The 24,566-nt window shown below is 27.6% G+C and overlaps 1 protein-coding gene across 2 annotated transcripts in view; it reads right to left on the bottom strand.

Moving 5' to 3' along the window:
• Positions 1-9,949: 9,949 nt before the first annotated feature.
• Positions 9,950-24,566, bottom strand: part of LOC129969607 (deubiquitinating protein VCPIP1-like) — a 29,361-nt gene continuing 14,744 nt past the window's right edge. The window contains exons 6-13 of one of the 2 annotated variants that reach the window (XM_056084257.1): positions 23,462-23,549; positions 23,011-23,166; positions 19,972-20,105; positions 18,328-18,446; positions 17,124-17,255; positions 15,459-15,678; positions 14,504-14,703; positions 9,950-12,637 (exon numbers count right to left, since the gene is read on the bottom strand). In XM_056084257.1, the coding sequence (XP_055940232.1) occupies positions 12,320-12,637; positions 14,504-14,703; positions 15,459-15,678; positions 17,124-17,255; positions 18,328-18,446; positions 19,972-20,105; positions 23,011-23,166; positions 23,462-23,549 (1,367 nt within the window). In that variant the 3' untranslated portion in view covers positions 9,950-12,319. The remainder of the gene's footprint in view (positions 12,638-14,503; positions 14,704-15,458; positions 15,679-17,123; positions 17,256-18,327; positions 18,447-19,971; positions 20,106-23,010; positions 23,167-23,461; positions 23,550-24,566) is intronic. The other variant, XM_056084263.1, reaches the window with a different exon arrangement.

The raw sequence follows: 24,566 nt of genomic DNA, 5'->3' as shown, positions 1-24,566 counted from the left end.
ACGACCGGAGTTTAACCCCCTGCTTTGCACAATTTTTAAAAATCGCCAACAACGGTCTTCCGAAATGTTCAAAAGCAAAGGTGCAGATGTTCAATTATAGTGCATAATAAAGATTGCCAGCTTTGGCGCGTTATTGCAACTTGGCGAAGCCGGGGGTTAAACTCCGGTTCAACCTATTTAATTATTAAAATTTAAACGAACATTAAGATTGGCGAACCGGCTGGTCGCCAAAGGCGGCTAGTATTAAATATAGAAAGATAAGCAAAGAAAAGCAATGAATTTTTTCAAAAAAAAAAAAAAAGTCCAGTTATTGTTGCACCATTAAATCCTTTCTCATTTCATTTTAAATTTAATCAAATTTATTACATGTAGGTTTTTTCAAAGCCTACTAATGAACTATATGCAATGGTCCAGTAACTACTTATCGTGTTCTTAATGCAGAATAAAAAGATGAAAATGGCATTTAATCCGATATTCTCAAATTTGTTTAAATAGCATTTAAAAAGCGATAGATTGAACACACGTTAGCTTCATACAGAAATATTCTGTTGAAACAGAAAATCAGATTCTGATCTTCTGATTAAGCACATCTAAATAAGAAGATCAGAGAGCTTTGGAATTGCCTATTCAAATTAGCCATTCCAAATAACGACTAATGATTAAGGAATCGTTTGGAATAAATCGACAATAATGAATTCATATAAGTGCAGCCGAAACATTATAAACAAGTCTTCTAATTAAATAAAAATATTTTGTTGGCATAAATTTATCATCTTAGGCAATTTTTAATATCAATTAATTGGTTGGATAATTCAAGTCTTTGTAATCACACCTTAGTTACATATAAAGATTTTGGGTGAAATAGAAATATTGACTGTGATCAATATTATTAATCCGCAACTAAGAATTAGAATGAAATAATTTGAAAATACATTAATGAAAAATTCTGCGTGCGATAATAACTGTCACCATAGCCCAATGGCAAAGGTGTGCCCAAGACAAATTGCGTCCATTCCTGACTCTCTCTCTCTCTCTATATATATATATATATACTAGCCGCCTTTGGCGACCAGCCGGTTCGCCAATCTTAATGTTTGTTTAAATTTTAATAATTAAATAGCTTGAACCGGAGTTTAACCCCCTTCTTCGCCAAGTTGCTGTAACGCGCCAAAGCTGGCAATCGTTATTATGCACTATGATTGAACATCTGCTCCTTTGCTTTTGAACATTTCACAAGGCCGTTGTTGACGATTTTTAAAAATTATGCCAAGCAGGGGGTTAAACTCCGGTCGTACCATTAAATATTTTACGCAATTCCAACTTTAATAGATTCTTCAGCAAAATATTTTAAAACTTCAAATTTTGATAGTCATATAATTCACTCATAATATTATAAAGGCCTTCAGTCATAACGTGATATGTATCTCTCTAATTTTCTGTTAACCCTCGTAGAATTTATGCTTTAAATTAAAGTGTAAATGATTAATCTGCAGTTAATATAATAATATTTTTTACTAAAACAAAGCATTTTTTTAATAATATGATTACTGATAATAGAGTCACTGAGCGTTTAATGGGCACTAAAGAATATCTTTCTTAATTTATGTAATATCTGAAGAATTTGCCAACAAAATTTTCTCAGATTCATCAGGAACAGATCTATTAATTAACAATATTTAATTTTAAATGCATGAAACACTAAGAAAATAAAATGAATCGTTTAAAATAATCGGTCGAAAACAGGTTTAAAAAAACTACTTAAAAAACGATGTACTTAAAACTATAAGCATATTTAAAAAATATATAACTAACATACATACAATTTACTTACAAAAGCATGCAACTAACCAAAAAATAATTTAAATCATCCGTTGATAATGGTTGTCATGGCAACAATCAAAATGCGCATGCGTGAATTTTCTTCGCCACTTACGGTAACGCAAATGCGTGAATTTTTCTACGCCAGTTGGGGTAACGCTATGCAGATTAGACATTTTTAATTTCCTTTATTCTGTGTTATTTTAATTCAAAAGTACTTCAGAATGAATCTGAAACATGGATTAATTAACAATGTTTAATTTTAAATGCATAAAACATTAAGAAAATAAACAGAATCGTTTGAAATAATCCGTCGAAAAATGTTAACCCTAGACTCATTACTGTTGGGAGAAAAAAAAAAAATAAAGCCTTACTCATTTGGCGATGGGGAAAATGGAAGATTTTTTTTGGCGGAAAAGTTGGCGGTGGAGAAAACGGAAGATTTTTTTGGCGGGAAAGTTAGTTTTTAATTAATAATTAAAATTATAATTAAAATTTCAAAAAAAGGGACCCCAGGTGCACATTCCCGACCTCTAAGGTATACATGTACCAAATTTGATAGCTGTATGTCAAATGACCTGGCCTGTAGAGCGCCAACACACACACACACACACACACATACATTGAGCTTTATTATAAGTACTAGCCGCCTTTGGCGACCAGCCGGTTCGCCAATCTTAATGTTCGTTAAAATTTTAATAATTAAATATTTTATGCAATTTCTACTTTAATAGCTTCTTCATCAAAATATTTTAAAACTTCAAATTTTGATTATCATATAATTCATTCATAATATTATAAAGGCCTTCAGTCATAAAGTAATATGTATCTCTCTCATTTTCTGTTAGCACCCGTAGAATTTATGCTTTAAATTAAAGTGGAAAGAATTAATCTTCAATTAATATAATAATATTTTTTACTGAAACAAAGCATTTCTTTTTATAATCTGATTACTGAAAATAGAGTCACTCAGCGTTTAAACTTTATAGGCACTAAAGAATATCTTTTTAAATTTATGTAATATCTCAAGAGTTGGTCAACAAAATTTTCTTAGATTCATTATGAGCAGATCGATTAATTAACAATGTTTAAATTTAAATGCATCAAACACTAAGAAAATAAAACGAATCGTTTAAAATAAACGGTTGAAAACAGGTTTTAAAAAAACTACTTAAAAAACGATGTACTTAAAACTATAAGCATATACAAAAAATATATAACTAACATAAATACAATTTTCTTACAAAAGCATGCAACTAACCCAAAAATAATTTAAATCATCCATTGATAACGTTGTCATGGCAACAATCAGAACAGAATGCGCATGCGTGAATTTTCTTCGCCGCTTACGTAACGCAAATACGTGATTTTTTCTACGCCAGTTGGGGTAACGCTATGCGGATTAGAAATTTTTAATTTCCTTTATTCTGTTTTATTTTAATTCAAAAGTACTTCAGAATGAATCTGAAAGATTGATTCATTAACAATGTTTAATTTTAAATGCATCAAACATTAAGAAAATAAACAGAACCGATTGAAGTAATCCGCCGAAAAATTTTAACCCTAGCCTCATTACTGTTGGGAGAAAAAAAAACTGAAGCCTTTCTCGTTTGGCGCTGGGGATAATGGAAGATTTTTTTGGCGAAAATGTTGGCGGTGGGGAAAATGGAAGATATTTTTGGCGGGAAAGTTAGTTTTTAATTAATAATTAAAATTCTAATTAAAAATTCGAAAAAAGAAACCCCAGGTGCACATTCTCAACCTCCAAGGTATACATGTACCAAATTTGGTAGCTGTATGTCAAACGGTCTGGCCTGTAGAGCGCCAACACACACACACACACACACATTGAGCTTTATTATAAGTATATATATATATATATATATATATATCTGAAAACGAAGTTATTTTTTATCTAACTTTTATGCTAAAAAGTGCGAAGACAGAAAATCCAAATAAATCTAACTAAGAATATATAAAATATTTTGTAATTGATGTGATTCAAACATTACAACTATAATTAACTTCATAATAATCGTTGTCCTTAAATTTAAAATGTGTAGCAAGAATATTTAAAAAAATGTTCGGAAAACAATTGTTATAAAATCAGTTCTTAAGTTATAAGCTAAACTTATAGAGATAATTGTCTCTATTCGAATTTGAATAATTTAAAAAAGGCCCAAATAAAAAAAAAATAATTGTTATTGTGGATTTTTTAATATATTAGAGAAATACTAATTAAATATGATTTCTATTTATATTATACTAAAAATTGAGTAAAAATCTTTTTAAATATTGAAATATTTTGTTAGCACATATTAACATTAAAACGCCTTAATAATTGAGTTAATATCTGTGATAATATGCAGTATTATTTCACACATATCGCCAAATTATCAATTAAATTGTACTATTCATTACGTTTAATAATACATAAAGCATTCTGTAACAAAATTAAAATGCTTTGCATGAAATAAAAAGCTACGAAATCTCACAAAATCTCAAAGATGAATTAAAATGAACACATTATTAATCTATCCTTGACATGAAAAATTGCACTTTATTATAATTTTAGAAAAAAAAAAAAGGATTTATATGCATATGAAAAAGCATACATTACTTCCGAAAAATTCTGAAGGCTTTGGGTGTTGGAAATGGTAATAAATTCGCCTTTCTCTCTTTTATCGATGCGAAATTACCTTACACTCCCGAGTATCCGGCCTAATATGGCGGAAGAGCTGGCCGGGTATAAAAAAAGCCGGATAAGCCGGAGTTTTATGAACTAATTTATTTGCCCATCAGAAAGACCAAGTTTTTATACCAAAACTCACTGTTAAAATATGCATTTTCACACTTCTTATTGAGTACTAAGCCCTTCATTCATCCCAAGCGTGGTAGAATATGAACGTGGCCTGCCGCCTTGTGAAGCAGTTGGCAGTAACGTGTCGAATTAAAATAAAAGTCTTTATACTGATAGCTAATTTATGTTTATATACTGCACTGCAAGAATTTATTAAAGAAAAGGTAAGTTAAAGGATATAAACTGTTCATATTTTAACATGAATTCAGCATACTTCACTGTGGAATACTTAAAAAAACATTAAGCATATCCCAAGAATAATTTACGAATCCTGTACGTACTGTAAAGTTATAATCAGGAACAGCGACAACAAATGAGGTCCGTTACACATTGACAAAACAATGAAAACCGAGAAGAACGCTGCTCTTTTTCTGTCATAACTTATATTTTCCACACGACACATAAAAGGTCGTAACAGACGCCCACTTCCAAAGTCTTGTCAATGTTGCCAATGCAATGCCTTGTCTTCCCAATTAATTACGATAAAGAAAACTTGGCCGGATAATGCGGAAGGCGGATAGTCGTGAACCGGATATTCGGGAGTGCACTGTATAAGCTTTAGTTAGCTAAAAGCTCTTTAGCTTGATGACGCTATCGTCAAAAGTAACAGCACAGCTACCTCATAAAATTTAAAAGTAACGAAATAAATTTAAGATTGTACGAGTTTGGTTAAAATTTCACATTGATGTTTAGTTATTATATTTACACCATCCTAAATCATATTATATATTTTTGTTGCTTATGATTTCCATTATAGAACTTTTAATTTTAATGAAAATTATTTCTGTTTTTCCGCATCCGAAAGAATTAATACAAATTCCAAAAGATCAAAATACTATTGATTTGATCTTTTTTTGTCCTGCTTAATAGAGGTTTTAATGAATAAAAATAAACGTATCTCTGAATCTTATTTATCTCTAGTCTGTTCAGCAGTCGCCCCCCCCCCATCCTTTTTTTTTTGATACTCCAAAGAAGAAAAATTGTGAAATTCAATTTTATTATGAGCACCTACTTTCCATTCACTATTTTATCTTAAGATATATGTCTCAGATATATCAATCTTGAATATATTATTTGATATTCATGATTTTTTCAGGCATACACGAGGCCATAAATAACTTCCCTGCTTGGCGGCAATTGCAGCTAAAACGAATGAACGAAATAAAACAACATTTCATATACAGACAGTAAAAGTCATAGGAAGATGAATTCCGCTGAAAAAAAAAGGTACCGAAAGCTGCCAATAGGGAAAATGCTGGCGCTGTGGGTGTGTAGGTATGAATGAATTCATGAAACTCACAGAAAATAATCTTTTATTCATCAATTTTAAGGTCCCCTGGACGCCTTGCAACACTTTCAATATTCTGACCTTCCCTATGTACAACATATTGCATATGGTGTATGACGTTTTCTACTGCTGCGTGTAAACTGTCAGTTTCGATTGTCACAACAGCCAATCTTATGTTTTGTTTCAAGACATGCAGGTTTGTATAAGAGCAGCCACGACATTGCACTGTCTTGTGTTGAACAGTTTTCTAGTAAAACATGCTGAGGTAAGAAGGGTCCATATTAAGCTCACATCAACAGTTAGCCACGAACAACAGTTAAAAACACATCAATAGTCAAGAACGAACTGCTAACAGGTCGTTTGCTCTTCTCTTTTTACAAGGAATACATGGCTCTGCAGTTACACGTGCTCTAGGAATTTTATATAATTCGTCTTGATATGCAAATTTCCTCGTTCTACGTAACAGCAGTACCAATATTTCCCCTAACGAGAACTTTTAGTACTAATTTTTTTTTTTTTCCTGCGGAATTCATCTTTGCATGCCTTTCACAGTTTGTAAATGAAATGTGATTTCGTTTCATTCGTTTTAGCTGTAGATGCCGCCAAACAGGGAAAGTTATTTTATGGCCACCCTGTAGTTTCGACTATCTGTTTTACTGACCAAATATTTAAAACAACGACTCATTTTTGATACACATATGACTGTCAGTTTTAATTTATACCATTTCTAGCTATGCTATTGTAAAATGTGGCTTTTGCAAAAGTCAAAAAGGAAATATCTTTTTTTTTTGACATAAATCTAAAATAGTAAAAGTATCTAATTCTTAATTTCCATACAATAAACGTTCTCTAATATAAATTTTGATATAATTTAACGCATAAATAACCACAAACTATAAGCCCTTATTCCAAATTAGGGAGCCTTTAATTTCTTCTCGCCTTACTGAAACCGTTTAAATTGTTAAAAATCTTGGGAACAAATTTCGTAGAAAATTTTCTTTTAAATATAACTAAATAATTTCTTTTTTTTGCCCCCAGACCACATGCTCTGCTTGCCCCACCCAAGTGACGCTACTGTTATAGCCAGGTTTGCCAGCTTGTGCCGACGGCCTGTGGCCTTTAGGGATATGATCATAAATCTGCCAACTGATCTATTGTTGGATCAACCCCGCTTGTGGACACGATCGGGAGCTTCCCGCAAATTGCCGGCAAACTGAACAGAGATCAAAGAACCCCGGAAAAACCACAAGAGAGGGGAAAGTGTGCCTGTCCCGAGATGCGCACAGGTCTTTGGAACTAGGCTTTACACGGATGACAGTCTCGAAGTCTCTTAAAAACATCCAAAAGTCGACACAAAAGGTTTCGAAATCATTTCTTCTTCAAAACAAATCCTAACGTCTTCTTCTTTTTTCTTTATATATATATATATATATATATATATATATATATATATATATATATATATATATAAACGAGTAACTAATAATGAATATTTAGGCTTCACTGAAAATTCAGTAAAAGTAATCAAATTGTTCGGTTTTTTTTATCAATCGATTTGTGCTGATTCATACCTTCGAAATAAAGACTTAAAGAAAACATCTATGATCAATAATCCGTAAAAGTTAACTTCCATAACTGTTAACTTTTCTGAGATTAACCGCGTCGACACTGATTTTATTTAACCTACTATTATTGTTATCATGAAATTTATCTTTCTGAAACACAAAATGCTCTTATTTTTATTTTAAATGAAGCCATTTTTTAATTTCAAATATTTGTAATATGCAGTAACAAAAAATTTTGACATCTTCAATTAAACATAAATAAAAGTTTTATTTAGAAGTATATTAACCACAATTCTTTTTTTTTTTTTTCATTTTGTATCATTCTATCATAAAAAAATCATAAGGTGATAACCTTTTAAATGGCTTGGATTATATATACATATATAACAGCATCAATCAATATGAAACGAAATTATAACTTACAAGAACAAAATATTTTATTGGTTATTTAGAAGAGTTTCAGTAAAGTATTTCGGTTGTTTGAATGCATGTAGCACAACTTATATGCATGTATGTAAGAATGCTATGACTTTGACTTAATATATTTAATAATTCAAAGGAAAAAATGTTTTATATAACTAAATAGTAAAGGAAGAAATGTTCTGCATATACGATATGATAAAAAGAAATCTTAAAATATTTGTTGTGTTTATTTTGAAATGATGAAGGAGGTTTCAAAGTCATAGTAACAAAATACGAAGGTTCCCGAAACTACTGGAATTTTGACAATTTCAGAAATAGAAATTGTCGTCTTCTATAAAATAAGCAGGAAGATACGATATTTTATAGAAGCTTCTTTGCTCTAACACATAGATTATATAAACCTGAGACAGTTGTGAAACGAGTAATCGAGTGAATTCTCGCTTTGGAATATTGATCTCTCTTGAGTTTTCTCTCGTCTCTTTGCGCTGTTGCGGTTGTTTAATACCGAGTAACTGCTTGTGTATTGTTGAATTTTGCGTATGCTTTGTCCGTTTTCATGCAAAATAAAGAGCTGTTGTCCATTATTGAACTTTTCACTGTATGGACTTTCTGCAACAATATGAATGAACATCAACTACATCCACAATGAAGTAACATTAAGACAGTCGGTTATTTATTTTTCAAGCAAAGCCATGCTAGACTAATTATTTGTAAAATACAAACTATGACAAAAATCACTGATCTTTAAGCATCTTTTTGAAGCTCAACGGTCACTCTGCATATCTTAAAGTACTGAAATATAATTCAAAACTGACAAATTAATCTCATAAAGCTCTAATGATAAAAGTGCAACTTTTAGAAAACAGATAGGGCTACAATGACCTTGTAGCAAAATCAAGGACATGATAGCAGCTTCCACACAAGAGTAACTATTCATTTGGGCATGGTGCACATTAAATGTGTTGAAGGACAGTTTCTTCTATTGATGTGGAGAGGTCTGAAAAAGGAAAGTTCTTGCTCAGGCGTCATCAAAATGGTGTTCAAAATTAAGTGGTTATCATTCCTCAAAATTGGATGTTAATACAGAAATGAGAAAAAAAAAAAAATCTAAAATCCTCTAGTAGTAACAATAAAAGGGAGGAGGAAATTTCACTAGAAGAAAGTATATTCAACAGTCTTTCATATCCTGCTATTGAATGGAATGCAACATAACAAACCATTGCACCCAATTTCATTTTTGTTTCTATCATAAGCAAATAAAATTGTTAAAGCAATATGATTGGGAACATAGCAATAATGAAAACAAAGAAAAACAAGTGGTTTAAATAAACAAATACAAGTTAAATTTTGTATCCGAAATATGAACACAATATTGCTTATTTATTCATCTTATGATTTATATTCAAATCATAAGATGAATTGAATAAGATGAATTAAGAACTATCAGTAATTAAATTCAATTTATGACTATTGGAGATGAATGATTCAAAATGGCTAATAAACTAAAATAAACTTTATGGCTGTAGATGAATATGAATTTACTGATGATTCATGATACAAACTGCGAATTATAATACTAAATTAAAGATATCAGCAAGTTTTTTTTTTTTAGTATAAAATTTGTTTAGTTTCCTTTACATAAGAATTTGTTTAAATTACACTTTCAATCAAAAATTTTATGAATGAATAATTAAGAATTCAAGTAATAAATATGGATTAAATTTCATCTAATTTTTGAAATAATGATTAGAATTTTTTTTTATTTTACTTATATAGAATTAAAATAAATTTTAACTAAATTATAATATGTAATAAAATTCTTGCCTTGGGAGCTTAAAGCTAGATGAAACCATTAAGATAATTTTTGTAACTACAAACATATATGAATTTTTTTTAAAAAGTGATATAAGTGCAACCAAAAGTAACAGAGAAGACTAAAATAATAATAATAATAATAAAAAACCACAATCATTTTTATTTAAACGGTATTATCAATTTTTCTAACACTTTTACAACTGAAAAGAGAATTTTATAAAATGTAAATAAAAATTAAACAGCAGTTGAAAATAATGTGTTGTTACATGTCAGGAAATCTCATTATTCATATATATGGAACTTAAGCTTTAGAAAATTATCTGACAATATTTAAAATAATCAATTTGACAGAAGGACAAAAAAATGGTACACAAATGTCAAACTTATGCATTGACATTTTCTTCATAAATTACATCCTGTTATGCAAAAAAAAAAAAAAAAAAAAAAAATCTTGTACAAATGAGACTGAAATGTGGGTTTTGCTTATGGAATTACAATATTTGGGATAACAGATTTGACAGAGGACAAGAAATGGTATAGAAATGTCAAACTCGCACACAAACATTTTTTGTAAATATAAAATACATCATTCATGCAAAACCTTTTTTTCCACAAATGAGACTGAAATGTGGGTTTTGTTTATTGAATTAAAGTATTTGGGTAACAGATTTGACAGAGGACAGATAAGTCAAGCTTACACTGACAATTAAAAACATCATTTCATGCAAAAAAAAAAAAAAAAATCTCACGAATGAGATTGAAAAAAATGTTTATTTCACTTGCTGAACATTTATCACTTCATTCTAAAGAATTCTTTGATAGAGTTTTCCTTCAGATCCTTTACACTGATCAACATTACAATATAACAATCTGATATTTTTTAAAAAGAATATCTGACTACAATTACCATTTAGTTGATACAATTTACAATTGGGTAATGAAATATAACAGATATCACACAACAATAATAAAAATTAAATTCCATATATGCATTTTGCATATACGGTTCTTTACCTTTCTTGAAAATGAGTATTTGAGTATGAGTATTTCGCTAGATGAAAGTAGTTTACATTTAGAATAAGTTTAAGAATTTAACCACATGTTATTTTAAATAAACTGTAATACTTTCGCATTGAAATTAGAGTAAGTAATGTTATAATAAACACACATCAAAATATTACTTAATAAATATTCTTTTTTATTTGACAAATCATAATAGCAATAGTATAACAAATAATTATTTTGAAAAGGAATAAAATGCAGAGTATCAAAAATAATGACACTGAAGTAATAAAATTTCAGCTAACAAGGTTGAATTCATACATCAAAGATAAAAGAATGCAGTAGTTTGAAATTAAGAAATTTTGCTGGCATATTGTCTGTACATCACATAAAACCTACACTTTAAGGACATAAAAATAATTTGCTACAATGCAATATTTCATAATTAAAGATTTAAGAACAGTGCTTTCAGGAAGATTAACTAGCAAATCCACCACAAGTGAAGTAGCACAATTCCTACATAAAGTATATACAACAATGTAAAATTAATACCTGCGAGAGTTCTTATGGAAAATAGATTATATATGTTTCAATAATGCATATCAGAATGTGACACTTAAAAGATTTGTGAAGATCAAAAATGAAAGAAAAGAAATCACTTTACCTGTCTGTATAAAAAATTTAGCTGTCAGAAAATTTAATTAGTACTTAGTTTTGTACAATATAAAAGTGATATGTCATTTTTTGAAAAACTATCATTAATAATAGTTCATTTAATTTTATGTCTATGAGTTCTGGATGCTGCTTCTTTCATATAAATGTCAGAATGCATATCACAAATATTTCAAGTAGAGGAAAAGAAGCATAAACAGCTTTGCTACTATATTTAAAAATTTAACTTCTTGCAATTAATTTCTCTATCCACGATCAGAGAATTGCCCCGTAGAAAAGTTATTTTTCTCATATCAATGAAAACAAAAAATATTTGCATTACCTCTTAAAGGAAAGTTCAATAACCAGTTCTTATAACAATATCAAAATTGAACAATAATTTCTTACTTTTGTCACCTGATTGTCACAGTGCTTTCAGTGATGTCAGAGGATTCCACATCAAATAATATATGCCAGTACTATTTATGAAATTCAGAAAGAAAAATAATCAGTCTCATCATTTAATTGATACACTGCATATGACAGAAAAATAAAGTATCCCCAAAGCTCGGTCATACAACACAAATATTATTTTCATACATGGGAGAGAAATGCCAAGTTGAATTCAGAATTTCCCTTTACGTTTGGACACAGATCTTTAAAATAAGAAGCACTAGTTCAATTGTACTTTGTTTTCATCAAACAAAAATAAACAAAATATTTGCAGATATATACAAATTTTTATATGAAAACAATGATTTCCTTAAGAACACATGTAATGACAAATAGTACAATTGAATGGATATATATATATATACACACAATATATAGATAAATATGTATATATTTACAAACTGATGTATAAGATTATAAATAAATAACTTTCATATAAAAATACTATGTTATATCCATTCTCTCTGGTGGTTCTGGACTAGTTAATATGGAAAACCCTGGTCCTTTACGAACAAGGGGAATTGCATGGTTTTCTGAAGAAGTTTGAGCTGTTGATGGTAAGTTCTTCTTTAAGGTTTTGTTAACAACCGGATCCTTATGTCCAATCTTCAAACTCATCACGGGACATTTCCTGTAACCTTTAACAGATTCACCCTCTTGAACTTGTTCAATTCTGCTATCAAGATCAACACTTATTTCAAAATGCCCCAATGGTTTGACACACAGTTCAATACTATCACTATGATGATTGTAAGAAAAGGTCTGAAAGAAAAGAGAGAAAAAAAAATGTATAACAAATTATTTCTTCTACAAGTAGGCAATAACTATAAAATGAAAGTATAGAAAGAAAGAAAAACATTAATTTAAAGTTTTATGGTATTGCCATATACCAAAATATATCATCTATTGGATTGGTATAAATAGTCAAACAGTTTATTTATTATTATTTTAAAGCAGTATGCAGTTATATTATTTTTCTTGAGAATTAAAGTGATCTAAACCACATAGGTAAAACAAACAACTTCATATTGTGTACTAAATTCAGATATGGAAGACATTGTTGAGACCTGGGACCTCATTTTTTTCTGATATATATTTCTCTGCAATTTAACAGTTCTATCAAGTGGGATGTGGTGGGATATGTAGCAAAAGTAGTAAGAACTTCCTATTTTTTTCTCCATAGTAGAAAATTCCTGACATGTGAAAAATTGGAGAGCACGTTTTTTTAATGTTAAAAAAGCTGAAAAAGAAGATAAATAAATACAATAAATCAGATCGATGGAAAAAATTATGTCCCAGTACATGATATATTGCCTAGAGAAACAATCTTTCATTCGTATTATTATGAATGGTTTCAATTTCATGAACTAAACATTAAGTATTGTATCAGATAAAAATTTCTAATACTTATCCACTGCACTCATATTTTGTCTTAAGCTAGATCTTTGTTTTAAATTTCGTTTTAAGTAGCAATTGTAATTTCAATCAAAATTGTTCCACATTTTTATCAATTAAGCTCCCTTTGATAGAAAAGAGCAGTAAAGCTTTGCTCTAAGTTATTATTTTTTCTCAAATAGTAATAAATATATCAAAAAGTTTACATATCGTTCTTCTAAAAAACTTCAGTCTATATGCAGTTATTATCAAATTTCATTTTATTGAAAGATGTAAAATACATGATCTTGATAAATAAAAATATTTTGTGGATAAAGCCAATTTATGTCTACTGTTATCCCCTTCTCAAAATAAAATATTTATTAATTCTTTTAAAAAATTAAGATTAATATTTGTTTTTAGTCTATTGTATTAGCTCAGTTAGAGTTCATAGTTCTTAGCACTTAATCCAAAAATTTGAAATCAGATTTAGCTTATCTATGGAGAGCGAAAAATTTCCTAAATCTAAAACTATAAAAGCTATGTCAAGAGCATTACTGGATTATATTAAATTTTTCATTTCATATCAAATTTTAATACCATTATAAACTATAATTCATGAGCTAAATGATTCCTCTAAAATACTGCAATCAGAAATTATTTATTCAAGCTCAGAAGCACTTAGCTTGATATTCATTCCATTTTTTTTTTCTCACAGATAATTCAATTGATAAATTTTGCAATACATACATTTAAAAATCAATGTTAGGCTTTTAATGGAGAAGGGGAGGAAGAAGAACATTTCAATAGTGCAAACACGATGACTTAAACCTTTTTATTTTAAAATAGCTGTATATACTAATATAGGAGATTAACAAACTTCGTTATCTGCTATATTATTAAGCTGCTTAAAATGTGCATTACTTACTTATATGCATTCAATTAAATAATAAAACAATTTCACTGGATTCATGGATTACAGATATTCCAAACTTATTTAGACTGTCATTCATGATTTAAATGAAATCAGAAAAATAACAATAATCACAGGTTAACAAATGGAGTCTACAGATTACAAATAATAGTAAAATCAATAAAATCTTCATGCAATGAATAAAAAAAAAATCAATCTTAAAATTTTTTCAAACATTTTAAGCTTTTAAATCAAAAATAGGACAAATACATAAAATTAAAAAAAAAAAAAAAATGAAGATGGCATGATTTTTTTTCTTTGTTAAAACAGAATTTCTTTACCTTATTTGGAAAGGAATCGATGAAGAAGTGTACCATATCGTACAAAATTCTGGAACCTGCCACTTCTTCATAAAATTTTCCACCTTTCCGAAATTGTTCTGGAGACAATTTTGCTAAATTCCACAGCACATCACTTTGGTACGTAGTGTAAGGCTTTTGAGAAGAAAAGTCTCTAGCAGCATTCCTGGCAATGGAAGCACCTACAATAATCAATTAATACACATTAGAAGTTCAATAAATCCTACTAAAAGAATGCAGAAGTATTAAACAATTTTGAATGAAAATTAACTCAATTAATATATGTTAGAAGTTCAATTTATTTTATTAAAAAAATGCACAAGTATAAAAAAAAAACATTAAAGAAAAGTAACTTTTATGATAGTTAAAAAAAAGTATTTGGGAGTTTTAAGAAAACATTCATATTTAAAGATAACTAGAAAAAAAATATACAAATTTAAAAAGACATCTCATTACTTCAAAATCGTACAATTTTCTTCTCCAATATTTATATTACTTAGAAACTATTAATGCTTTCAAACTATATTTAGTTAAATAACTTAACACATTTTTAATTTCAAACACATTTTTAATCATTTAATTGTAGTTTGTGTACATTATAAGGCAAACAAATTATTCTATTTTTAAATTTAAAGTAGAAGCAAATTATTTCTAGGTCCAATAAACTGAAATAAAAACGTGAAATTCTCATACATTTCAAGAATTCAATGGGTTCATGGGGTACTAATAAAAACATTTTCAAAATGCAATGTGTAATCTAATCAGGAAGCAATAAAAACAAAGTTAACAATAGTTAGTTTTAACTATTGCTCTAAATAATCCGATTTAATATTTGCATATAGTTTCAAAATTATAAAATAAGCACAAAAATAGAAAAAATAAGATTCTTTATTTTTTATTGAAATCTGGTTACTTATAATGGCTCCTAATTACTTACTTGATGGTCGACTTGTGATTTGCTTTGGACAATTTTCGACCACTAATCTATCTCCATGCTTCAGAGGTAAAGGTTGTGTACTGTCTACAGGCGGTTCCAATTCTTTTGGGGGGAAACCGATTTTTATTGTTTGGTTTGGAATTGGAATGGAGAACTTATCTTTGATCCATTCTTGAAGTTGAAAGTAAGATATTCCATTTTCACTTAAAGAAAGGTTTGCCTTAAAAAAAAAAAAATAATAAGGTGGTAAAATGGTTTTCAGCATTATAAAGGACTAATTACCAGTTTGATATATTTTCATAAAGTTGAAGTTTCTTCCTTTCCAAAAACAAATAATGTGTTCTTATACAAAATGAGTATCTATATCACAAATTCATTAAAAAAAAATCAATCGTTATCTAATTCATAACTACAGGTATTCCATTAATTGAGAAAAATGGGCAAAATAACAAATAATATATAGAATTCTACCCTTGCTATTCTTTTTAGATAGGAAAAACTAATGACTACATTTGTAAAAAAAAAAAAAGTGCAATTATACAATTTGAAATTAATTAAGAAAATAAAGCAACAACTTATAACTAAAAGAAAATCCCATAAAACTGTTTAAAACATTATAACTATATATTTTCAGTCCACACCTCATACAAATGGTGATGACGATTTTGAAAGAAAAACTCCTTGAAAAATCATGAAACAATATTTGAAGTGGCAATCAATGGATTATAAGCTCTCACTTAGAAAAATTAATTAAATAAATGGATTTCAAATCTTTCCATAAAAATATATTAGAGAAAGAGCAAATCTAAATTATATCTTCTGCAGTCAAAGAAAAACATCTTTTTCCTTTCTTCATTCATTAAATAAAAAGTGTGCAAATAAAACTGCCCAAACTATATATGATGTATATAGGGTTACATATAGTGCACTCTCATTATGATCCAATAGCTGTTTTTTGAATCATTAGAGATAGGATTGGAAAAATGCTTTAAATGATAGGAAGAATTATATTTTGTTTTCAAGCCAATAAATGAATTTCTAAAAGAATTATGAATCTGCTTTTCTTATATGCCTCTATCAGTCATATTTGGTAAAAAATTGCAAATATTCTAAAACATATTAAAAAAAATTTCAACTTTTTATAATAAAAATTGCCAGAGTTATAGCTGTTTAATCTAAATAGAAGTCACATAAAAAAGTTTTATTTTAAGGAACAATTTGAAAAAATTAGAAAGCAGTGCATAATTTCAATTTGCAAACGACCCCTCTAGAGGTCACAAATTTAGCTCTAAGATTTGTTAAAATTAGAGATATTCAATATTTCATAATTCTATCAGTTTAATTTGCAGAAGGATAAATTTTTCTTTGTTAAAAATGTTACAGTGGTAATTATTTCAATGATTAGAAATAACTATTCGTCATTTAAAAAAAATCCTTAAGACAGCTAAACAAATTCCATTAATAATCAGAACATACTTCAATGCTGTTGAAGAAAAATAAAATAAATAAAAAATACATTATTGGAACTACATATTTCAAGGTTGTCTCTTAAAGTTATCTTTTCTTCTATTCTAAATTGTCATACAATACTATTCATGGCAAAGAAATAGACTTTTAGTCTACAAGCCTATTTCTAAAATAATGGGGGGGGGGATAAAAACTTACTACTTGAGCATTTTGTGAAACTACTTTAACAAACTGACGATTGGAAGTGGATGGGCACGACTGAGTCTCAGTTGAACTAGGATTTGTAGAAGCTGTAAGCTGTTTCTGTGATGAAGTACTAGCAATACATTCCTGTACAGATATAAATAAAGTCATACATAAATTTACAAATTATTAATAAAAATAATGCTTAAAGGCTAAAAAGCGAAATTGTATATTATGTGAAAACATTATTACTTTTGTCATTGAAAACATTATTTAAAAAATTCACCAAAAGGAAAAGTGAAGAAAGACAACTTCTAAATTTTGAAAAATATGTAGTAAGTTTAGTTTCCCACTTACATAAGTTTTGTTCGTAAATTTTTCACAGCAAAAATATACATTTTAAAAAACAATATTTAGTTAGCTAACATACTTCCAGCTTTATTCTTAATGGAAAACAAGAAGCTAAGTGCAATAACTTCTAAATTCTGAGACAAAAGGAACGAAATAAGCATTATTATTATAAAATAAATGCAACATGGTTTCTTATATAAAGATTCTTCTTTTTTAAAGTAGTTTGTAATAATTAAAATAATGACGATCATATATATTTCCAATATATATGCACTTATTCTTGCTCCAGGTAATATGTTCTTTTTTAATTTATTTTTTCAAATCTGATTAGATTAAAATGGTTTTCTAATGCAAATGAATGAAAATTAGATCCTCTATAAAAGGCATTGCAGTTTTGAGGTTTGCTTCTTTGAAGCAATGTTGTTGAATGAGAAATATAATAAAGTAGGAAACACAAATAATTTTTAATAAGAAGATAAAGTAAACGTTTTCAGCAAAAGTTGATAAATTAATCAATAAATTACATGTTACCCAATATATTACATAAGTAGAGCCTCTTAGATTTATTCTTTATTATGTTGAAATAAAGAAATAAATTTTGTAAATTACAAAATATTACTTTTATTTTAAAACTAAAAAAAAAAAAAAAGTTAAAATATTTGCAAACATTTTCTAAATTAAAATTGAAATGACTTTCTATTGGATATCATAAGACATTAAAATTATTTCTAAAAGAAAACAAACATTTTTATGATTAAAAAAGATCAAATAAAATAAAAATTTTAAATTAATTTCTTTTTGTGTTATTCACATGAATTAGTCTAGAGACATTCTCTAACATTTTTTTTACTTTCTTCACATCAATTACCTCTTTCTTCCTAATATTAAGTTCATCTTGTGATGGTAATGCACGAACAGTTGATATCCCAGCTGTTTGTACAATTTTTTCAGCAACAAAAGTATGCAAAGCAACATTGTGAACATGTTCTGAAAATATTATAATAAAATTAAAAATTGAAAGTCAATATACAATGAAAAACAAAAACGCATCAAAAATATTTTATTAAAAACTCTACTAAAATATTTTAAATCTTATGATTCATAATATAATATTAAGAATGTTAATAATATACATATTTCAATAATATTAAAATATGTGCTTGGATAAATAAAAAGGCTTTAATAATTTAGAAAATTAAAAAAATAACTGTAACTGCACCAAATGACAATAAACATAAAACTTCTAAATAAATTTTATAAATCTAAACATATATAAGTACATTTTTTTTAATTCTTAAATATAAACTATATTGAAGAAATAATCTCAAAAGACTTATTGATAAAATTTTCATTTTTATTTGATTTAAAAATTTTTTCTCTTATATACAATGCTTAAAAATAATTTTATTTTGAAATAGCTCAATATACAGAGCTATTAAAAAGTTCAGTACATTATATAAAATTGATTTTTATTGATAGGATATTTATATTGATATTTTAAAAAAACATCTAATAAATAATCTGCACCTGTGTGAAAATATTAACAGAAAAAGAAGGAAATGTTACACACTAATCAACAATGCCTCCATGCTAGTAATTAGCCACAAATCCCGAGCAACAGGTTTTTCACCCGTTAAATTTCAATATAATCCTTTCTTATATTCGAACTTTTATTCTTTTATTAAAAGTATAAGGTATAAAAATAGAGAAAAAATACATATACTAAAAAACAATAATGAAAATCAAATCAAAAGTAAAGAAGCCATTGCAAACATAGTCTTTTCTCTCTTATGATTTGTTTAGGGATGAACATTAATTAACTCCAAGAAGACAAGTCATCTACTTCATAGGTAAGAAAAAAAAATGTTTTAAATAGTATTTTAATTTGTTAAATTTATTAAACATAAAATTTAAATACATGAAAAAGTTAAAAAAATTAATCATTTACATATTACACACTTAGTGAAGTACTAAAATATTTTAAGCATACCTTAATATTTAGTTAATTAGTAAAAATAGGATTGATTTAAAATGTTATGAATGGGAGATACTGTTTCAATATATTTGATATTAATTTATAGCAATGGGGGGAAAAAAGGGTGTAGGGAGAGGACAGTGGAAAACACATAATATATATATATATATATATATATATATATATATATATATATATATATATATATATATATGGATAAAAAAATATTGAGTCACAATCAGATGTACTGAGATCCGCTCTCCAAACTTTTACAATCAATATATAATGTTTCACTCTGAGTACTAGAATTAAAATTGTAACAAGTTGATGCAAAAGATGGATTTTCAATTGAATAATGTTTGAAAGCCCTTTAAAAGCAAAAATATTGCTATTAATCTACAATGGCATTAAAAATTGTTAGAGAACCAGAAAAAACTTTAAAAAAAAAAAAAACCCTCATGTACTATTTATGAAAAATAGCAAAATAATACAAAATAAATAAAATAAGCCTCCAACAAAGAAAATTGTTAAACTTACTTGGAAAATGTTTGCATATAAAAGATGAACAAATCGCAACTACTGCTTTTCCAATGCATTCTTTTTTAACAAGTTTAAAATCTGGAATGACATCTTCTGCTTCAAGATCACCATACTTAATCTTTAAAATCAACCTAAAAAAAAGTTGGAAAGAAATGCTAGACAAATGCTAAACATTGACATATATAAATTAAATTTATACTTAGGGCCAAAAGTTATACCAATCACTTTGTTAATTTTCTTTGTCTAATTTTCATTGCTCAGCTTACTTTTCTCCTCCAAATTAAGGGGGGGGGGGAGAAGTAAAAAAAGATGAATACAGGAAATCTCTAGTTGGATATTAAACAGATAATACAGTGGAACTTTGCTTAATGAACATTACTTATTTTCTTACCTTACTTTTAATGATAAACAACCCTTTAAGCAAAACAATTTCCCCCCCCCCATACGAATCCATGTAAAATAGGACTATGTGTTCAATTTTGGAAAAAATACTTAAAACCAATTTTTTAATAATGAGATTTATAATCTACAATGCTTTTCTACAAGAAAGTTATCAGAAAATATTTGTCTTTTGTTAAGCTTCAAAATCTGGTGAAAATAAGATATGATATTCTTGTTAAATAAATTTGTTGAGCACATAGCTGCTATCTGGTTAGGGCGACGCTTCTCAATGTAAAATGCAATAATTTCCCACACTTTCAGTATATCTTTTATTTTGCTAGAAGATTGTTGTTTTGCTGAGACTATTATTTTCTCCTCTCTTGACCAAATCTCATTGACAATATTTTGCTGTGAAACAAAAAGCAATTCCATAAGCTGCCCAGCAGTTTTGGCTATGTCCTTCAACCAACTAATTGATATCATTGCCAGCCCTCTTGTAGTCCCATAATCTTGGCCAGACATGCAATCAAGACTTGTCAATCAAAGTTTCATAGGCACTTTCTTAAAATCCTAGGAATCGTGTACAACAAAACTTTTCAGATAAAGCCTCATCCATGTAAAAAATAAGATTCTCTTCAAACAAATAAATGCTCAACTTAGACTGATATAGACCAATGTACAAGCCAATCCTGCATAGGACATTATAATGGCTCCACTGCTTGTTCTGCGAATAATGCAAATACTTATTATGGAAGGTGCTTGTTAAGTGAAGTATGACTGTATTATAAAGTAACATGCTCACTAAATTGTCTTACATTGTTAATGCATTTCATATTTCAATAATCAATACACACAAAAAAGAATTAAGATATAAATTAGAGAGAGAGAGAAAAGAAGAATACTTAGAATATTGGTCATTAGAAGGGGAAAATATTATAATATTCAAAAAGAAGCCCCCCCCCCTCCTCTCAGTGGCCAATGTGTTAGAGTTAAAATACAGGTCATTATAGCCCCAAAATATGTTGCAATAAGAAACATAACCTAAAATTTAAAAAAATATACTAACAAAAAATTATATGCAATATAACATGACTGACAGAATCATTAGTAGACATTGAATACTGAAATATTTTATATATTACTTATTCTTGATAATCAAGATTTTGATTCAAAGATAATAGATTTTGAATACCAAAACATTTTATATCTTACTTATTCTTGATTATTATTTGATTCAAAGATTTTTAATTTGATTTTGCTATGCTAAATTTATTCAACTGTCTATTCAATAACATTTATTTAGTACAAATGATCATAATTCCATAATTTCAGTATGGATTATATTAATTTCCTTCAATTTCTCTTTGGGGCAGTTGTTATATGATAATTCATTCTTCAAATTATCGAGAAAGGATTATAAAGAAAGGATAAAGAAAGATAGCATAATTTGAAAAGTAATATTTCAAAAATAAGTAGCTGTGAAAGTGAAATTTGGATTTTAGCTAGCACTTGAAAAACTTAGAAATTAAAGATAGAGCAGCAAGATATTTTTTTAATGTTATGGAGAATTATGACATTTAATTCTGATATGCATGGATGTATTTATTTGATTATTTTAATATGCATTTCTGTTTCATAACAGTCATGGAATCCTCAGTTTATCCCTTCAGTATATTTGATTTTTCTGTTTTTTTTGCTTGCATTGCAAATTTTTAAACAATTCTGCCAATATTACCATACTTTTAGCGCACATTTTAGAAACTCCTGTTGATCTTTTGACATTTGATGTCTTTGATTTTAATCTTTGACCATATGCATGGCGCAGTTTAGCCAATTATGGCTCTTGTGCCAAAAAATTTCAAAAATACCAAATACCTCAGTTTATCCCTGCCTACTTTCTTAAACCACAAATTAATTAATCCTTTTTAATTTGAAATTGCATTAGAAATATATTAAAATAATAAATATAGTAACTAATTGCTTTTTGTTATACTTAATTAGATTGTTATAATTCATATGGTAGGTATTCATGATTGTTTTCAAGGAATCTAGTTTTCAATAAAAATGTTATGGCCACATATTTACTTCACAGTTTAAACTCTAGATAACTGAAAAAAAATTGTCATCTTGAAATATAATTAAGTTGTTAAGAGCTTGTTTACAGTTGCTTTTTGCACCAAGAAATCAAATGATATTTTTCCAGCTTTTAGACATATCTATTGGTGCAAAATTAATTATTTCATTCTAGACCTATAATGAAAATTACAATTACACACATAAAAAGAGTAAAGGCAAAAAAAGCCATTCAGTTAAGAAGTTCTGATATGCATTCTTCAGTGCCATATCACTAAAAAATTAATGCTAATTCTTTCAAATAAAATTCCAGCCTTTATTAAGTTAAATTCCTTTTTTTTTTTTTTTTTTTTTTCAAATTTAGGGTTAGATACTTTACTTATATATATTTTTTTTATAAATAAGAAGAGGAGATAAGCATAAATATTGGAAAAAATATCTGCTCCCCACAGAATCTGCTAACAGTTAAACTATTTTTCCAATATACTTATAATACTGTCCTTAAAACAAATATTAGAAATATCATTCATGATTAAAAAAAAAAAAAAAACAATGAAAAGGAACAATGGATAGTCGACTTACATTTCTGGAACATCTTCACTTTGTTTTTCAGATAATTGACCAATTTTATCAAGTCCCTGAGGATTCTTTTTTTCATTCAAATCACTTTCTGATTCACAAACAATAGATCCATCGGCTCTAATTCTCTTTAAGAAAGTACTGGAAAAAAAAAAGTGACTAATAATTTTTATAGCAAATGTTTACTTAACTGAATAATTGAAAAAAAAATTGAATAATAATTCATAAGTAATTTTATAAGACAAATGCAAAGAAAGAAAAAAAAAAAAAAAAAAATTAAAAAAATTTTTTTGACTCCATATATAAATGTATAAAATTACATCAATATATTTAAGATGTTACAGAAAAATGCAATAAAGAAGCTTATTCATATTTTATAACCATAAATATGCCTTGAATTTTTCCAATGAATCTAAACATATTAGTACTTTGAGAATACAATTTCTAAACATACCTCTGACAAAAGCAACACTTTTCAATGAAACTTGAATTCATGTTCGGAATAAAAACATCTTTCAAAGGCTCATATCTGCATTCATAATCTGTAAACATATATTTTCAGTTTAAACACATTATTTAGAAAATCAAAATGACAAATATTTAAAATATATATATATATATATATGCTAGTCATCTCTGACGACCAGCTGATTCATTAGGGATATTGGTGATATTCAATTTTAGTTAAATCCTTAAATTGTAAAACATTGAATCATTAATTAAAGAAAAAATCGTTTTAGTTAATTTCTGTTAAAAAATTTAAATCAAATTTTTTGTCTATGATTCCACTAAATTGTAAGACATTAAAGCCCTGCTATTTTAATTAACTTCCATATGTGTATATAAACCTTTCTAATAAAGACAGATCCATAACATCATGGAACTATTAAAAATGCAATTGAGGGTTTGTTAATCTTATAAATTTTGGAATATTATAACTTCAAGTTTTCATTCCTCTCATAAATTGCACATATATTAAATAGAATCCTTCTTTAATTTTCAACAATGGAAGAAAACCATGCAATCAGATTATATATATATATATTGATGAAACAGTGATTGAAATTCAAGGTAATGTAATATATTACTAAAAATTTGGTAAAAAAAAGGTCAAAATTTAGGAAAATATTACAGGACTGTTAAATTGGTATCATTAAAAAGTCAATTTCTTAAATTCTGAAACGATGTTAAATTCATTTTTCTACAATATTTTTAGAAGTCATCAAGGGAAAATGTCAAAATTCAGTGTAATTTTGAATTAATTAAAATTTCAAAAAAATTGCTCCAAAGTGCATGGTATTCTGAATGGAAGAATATGCCTATCTTTAAAAGCTTTGAAATTAGGTACAGTGTGATTAGAATAAAACCTCTGCATATTTGTATATTATATAGGATTTAACTTCTTTGCTTCTTTGAAATGAAAGATTTTTACAAAATTTGTTACCATAATAGCGTTTTCTTTTTTTCATTTGCATACTTCAAATGTAAAGGGGAATTTGCTTCATGTATAGACTTTTTCCTTTAACATATATATATATATATATAAACATTATAAAATC

This window comes from Argiope bruennichi, chromosome 1, assembly GCF_947563725.1.
Source record: "Argiope bruennichi chromosome 1, qqArgBrue1.1, whole genome shotgun sequence".
NCBI classification, from domain to species: domain Eukaryota; kingdom Metazoa; phylum Arthropoda; class Arachnida; order Araneae; family Araneidae; genus Argiope; species Argiope bruennichi.
This window is presented reverse-complemented; position numbering and strand designations above follow the sequence as displayed.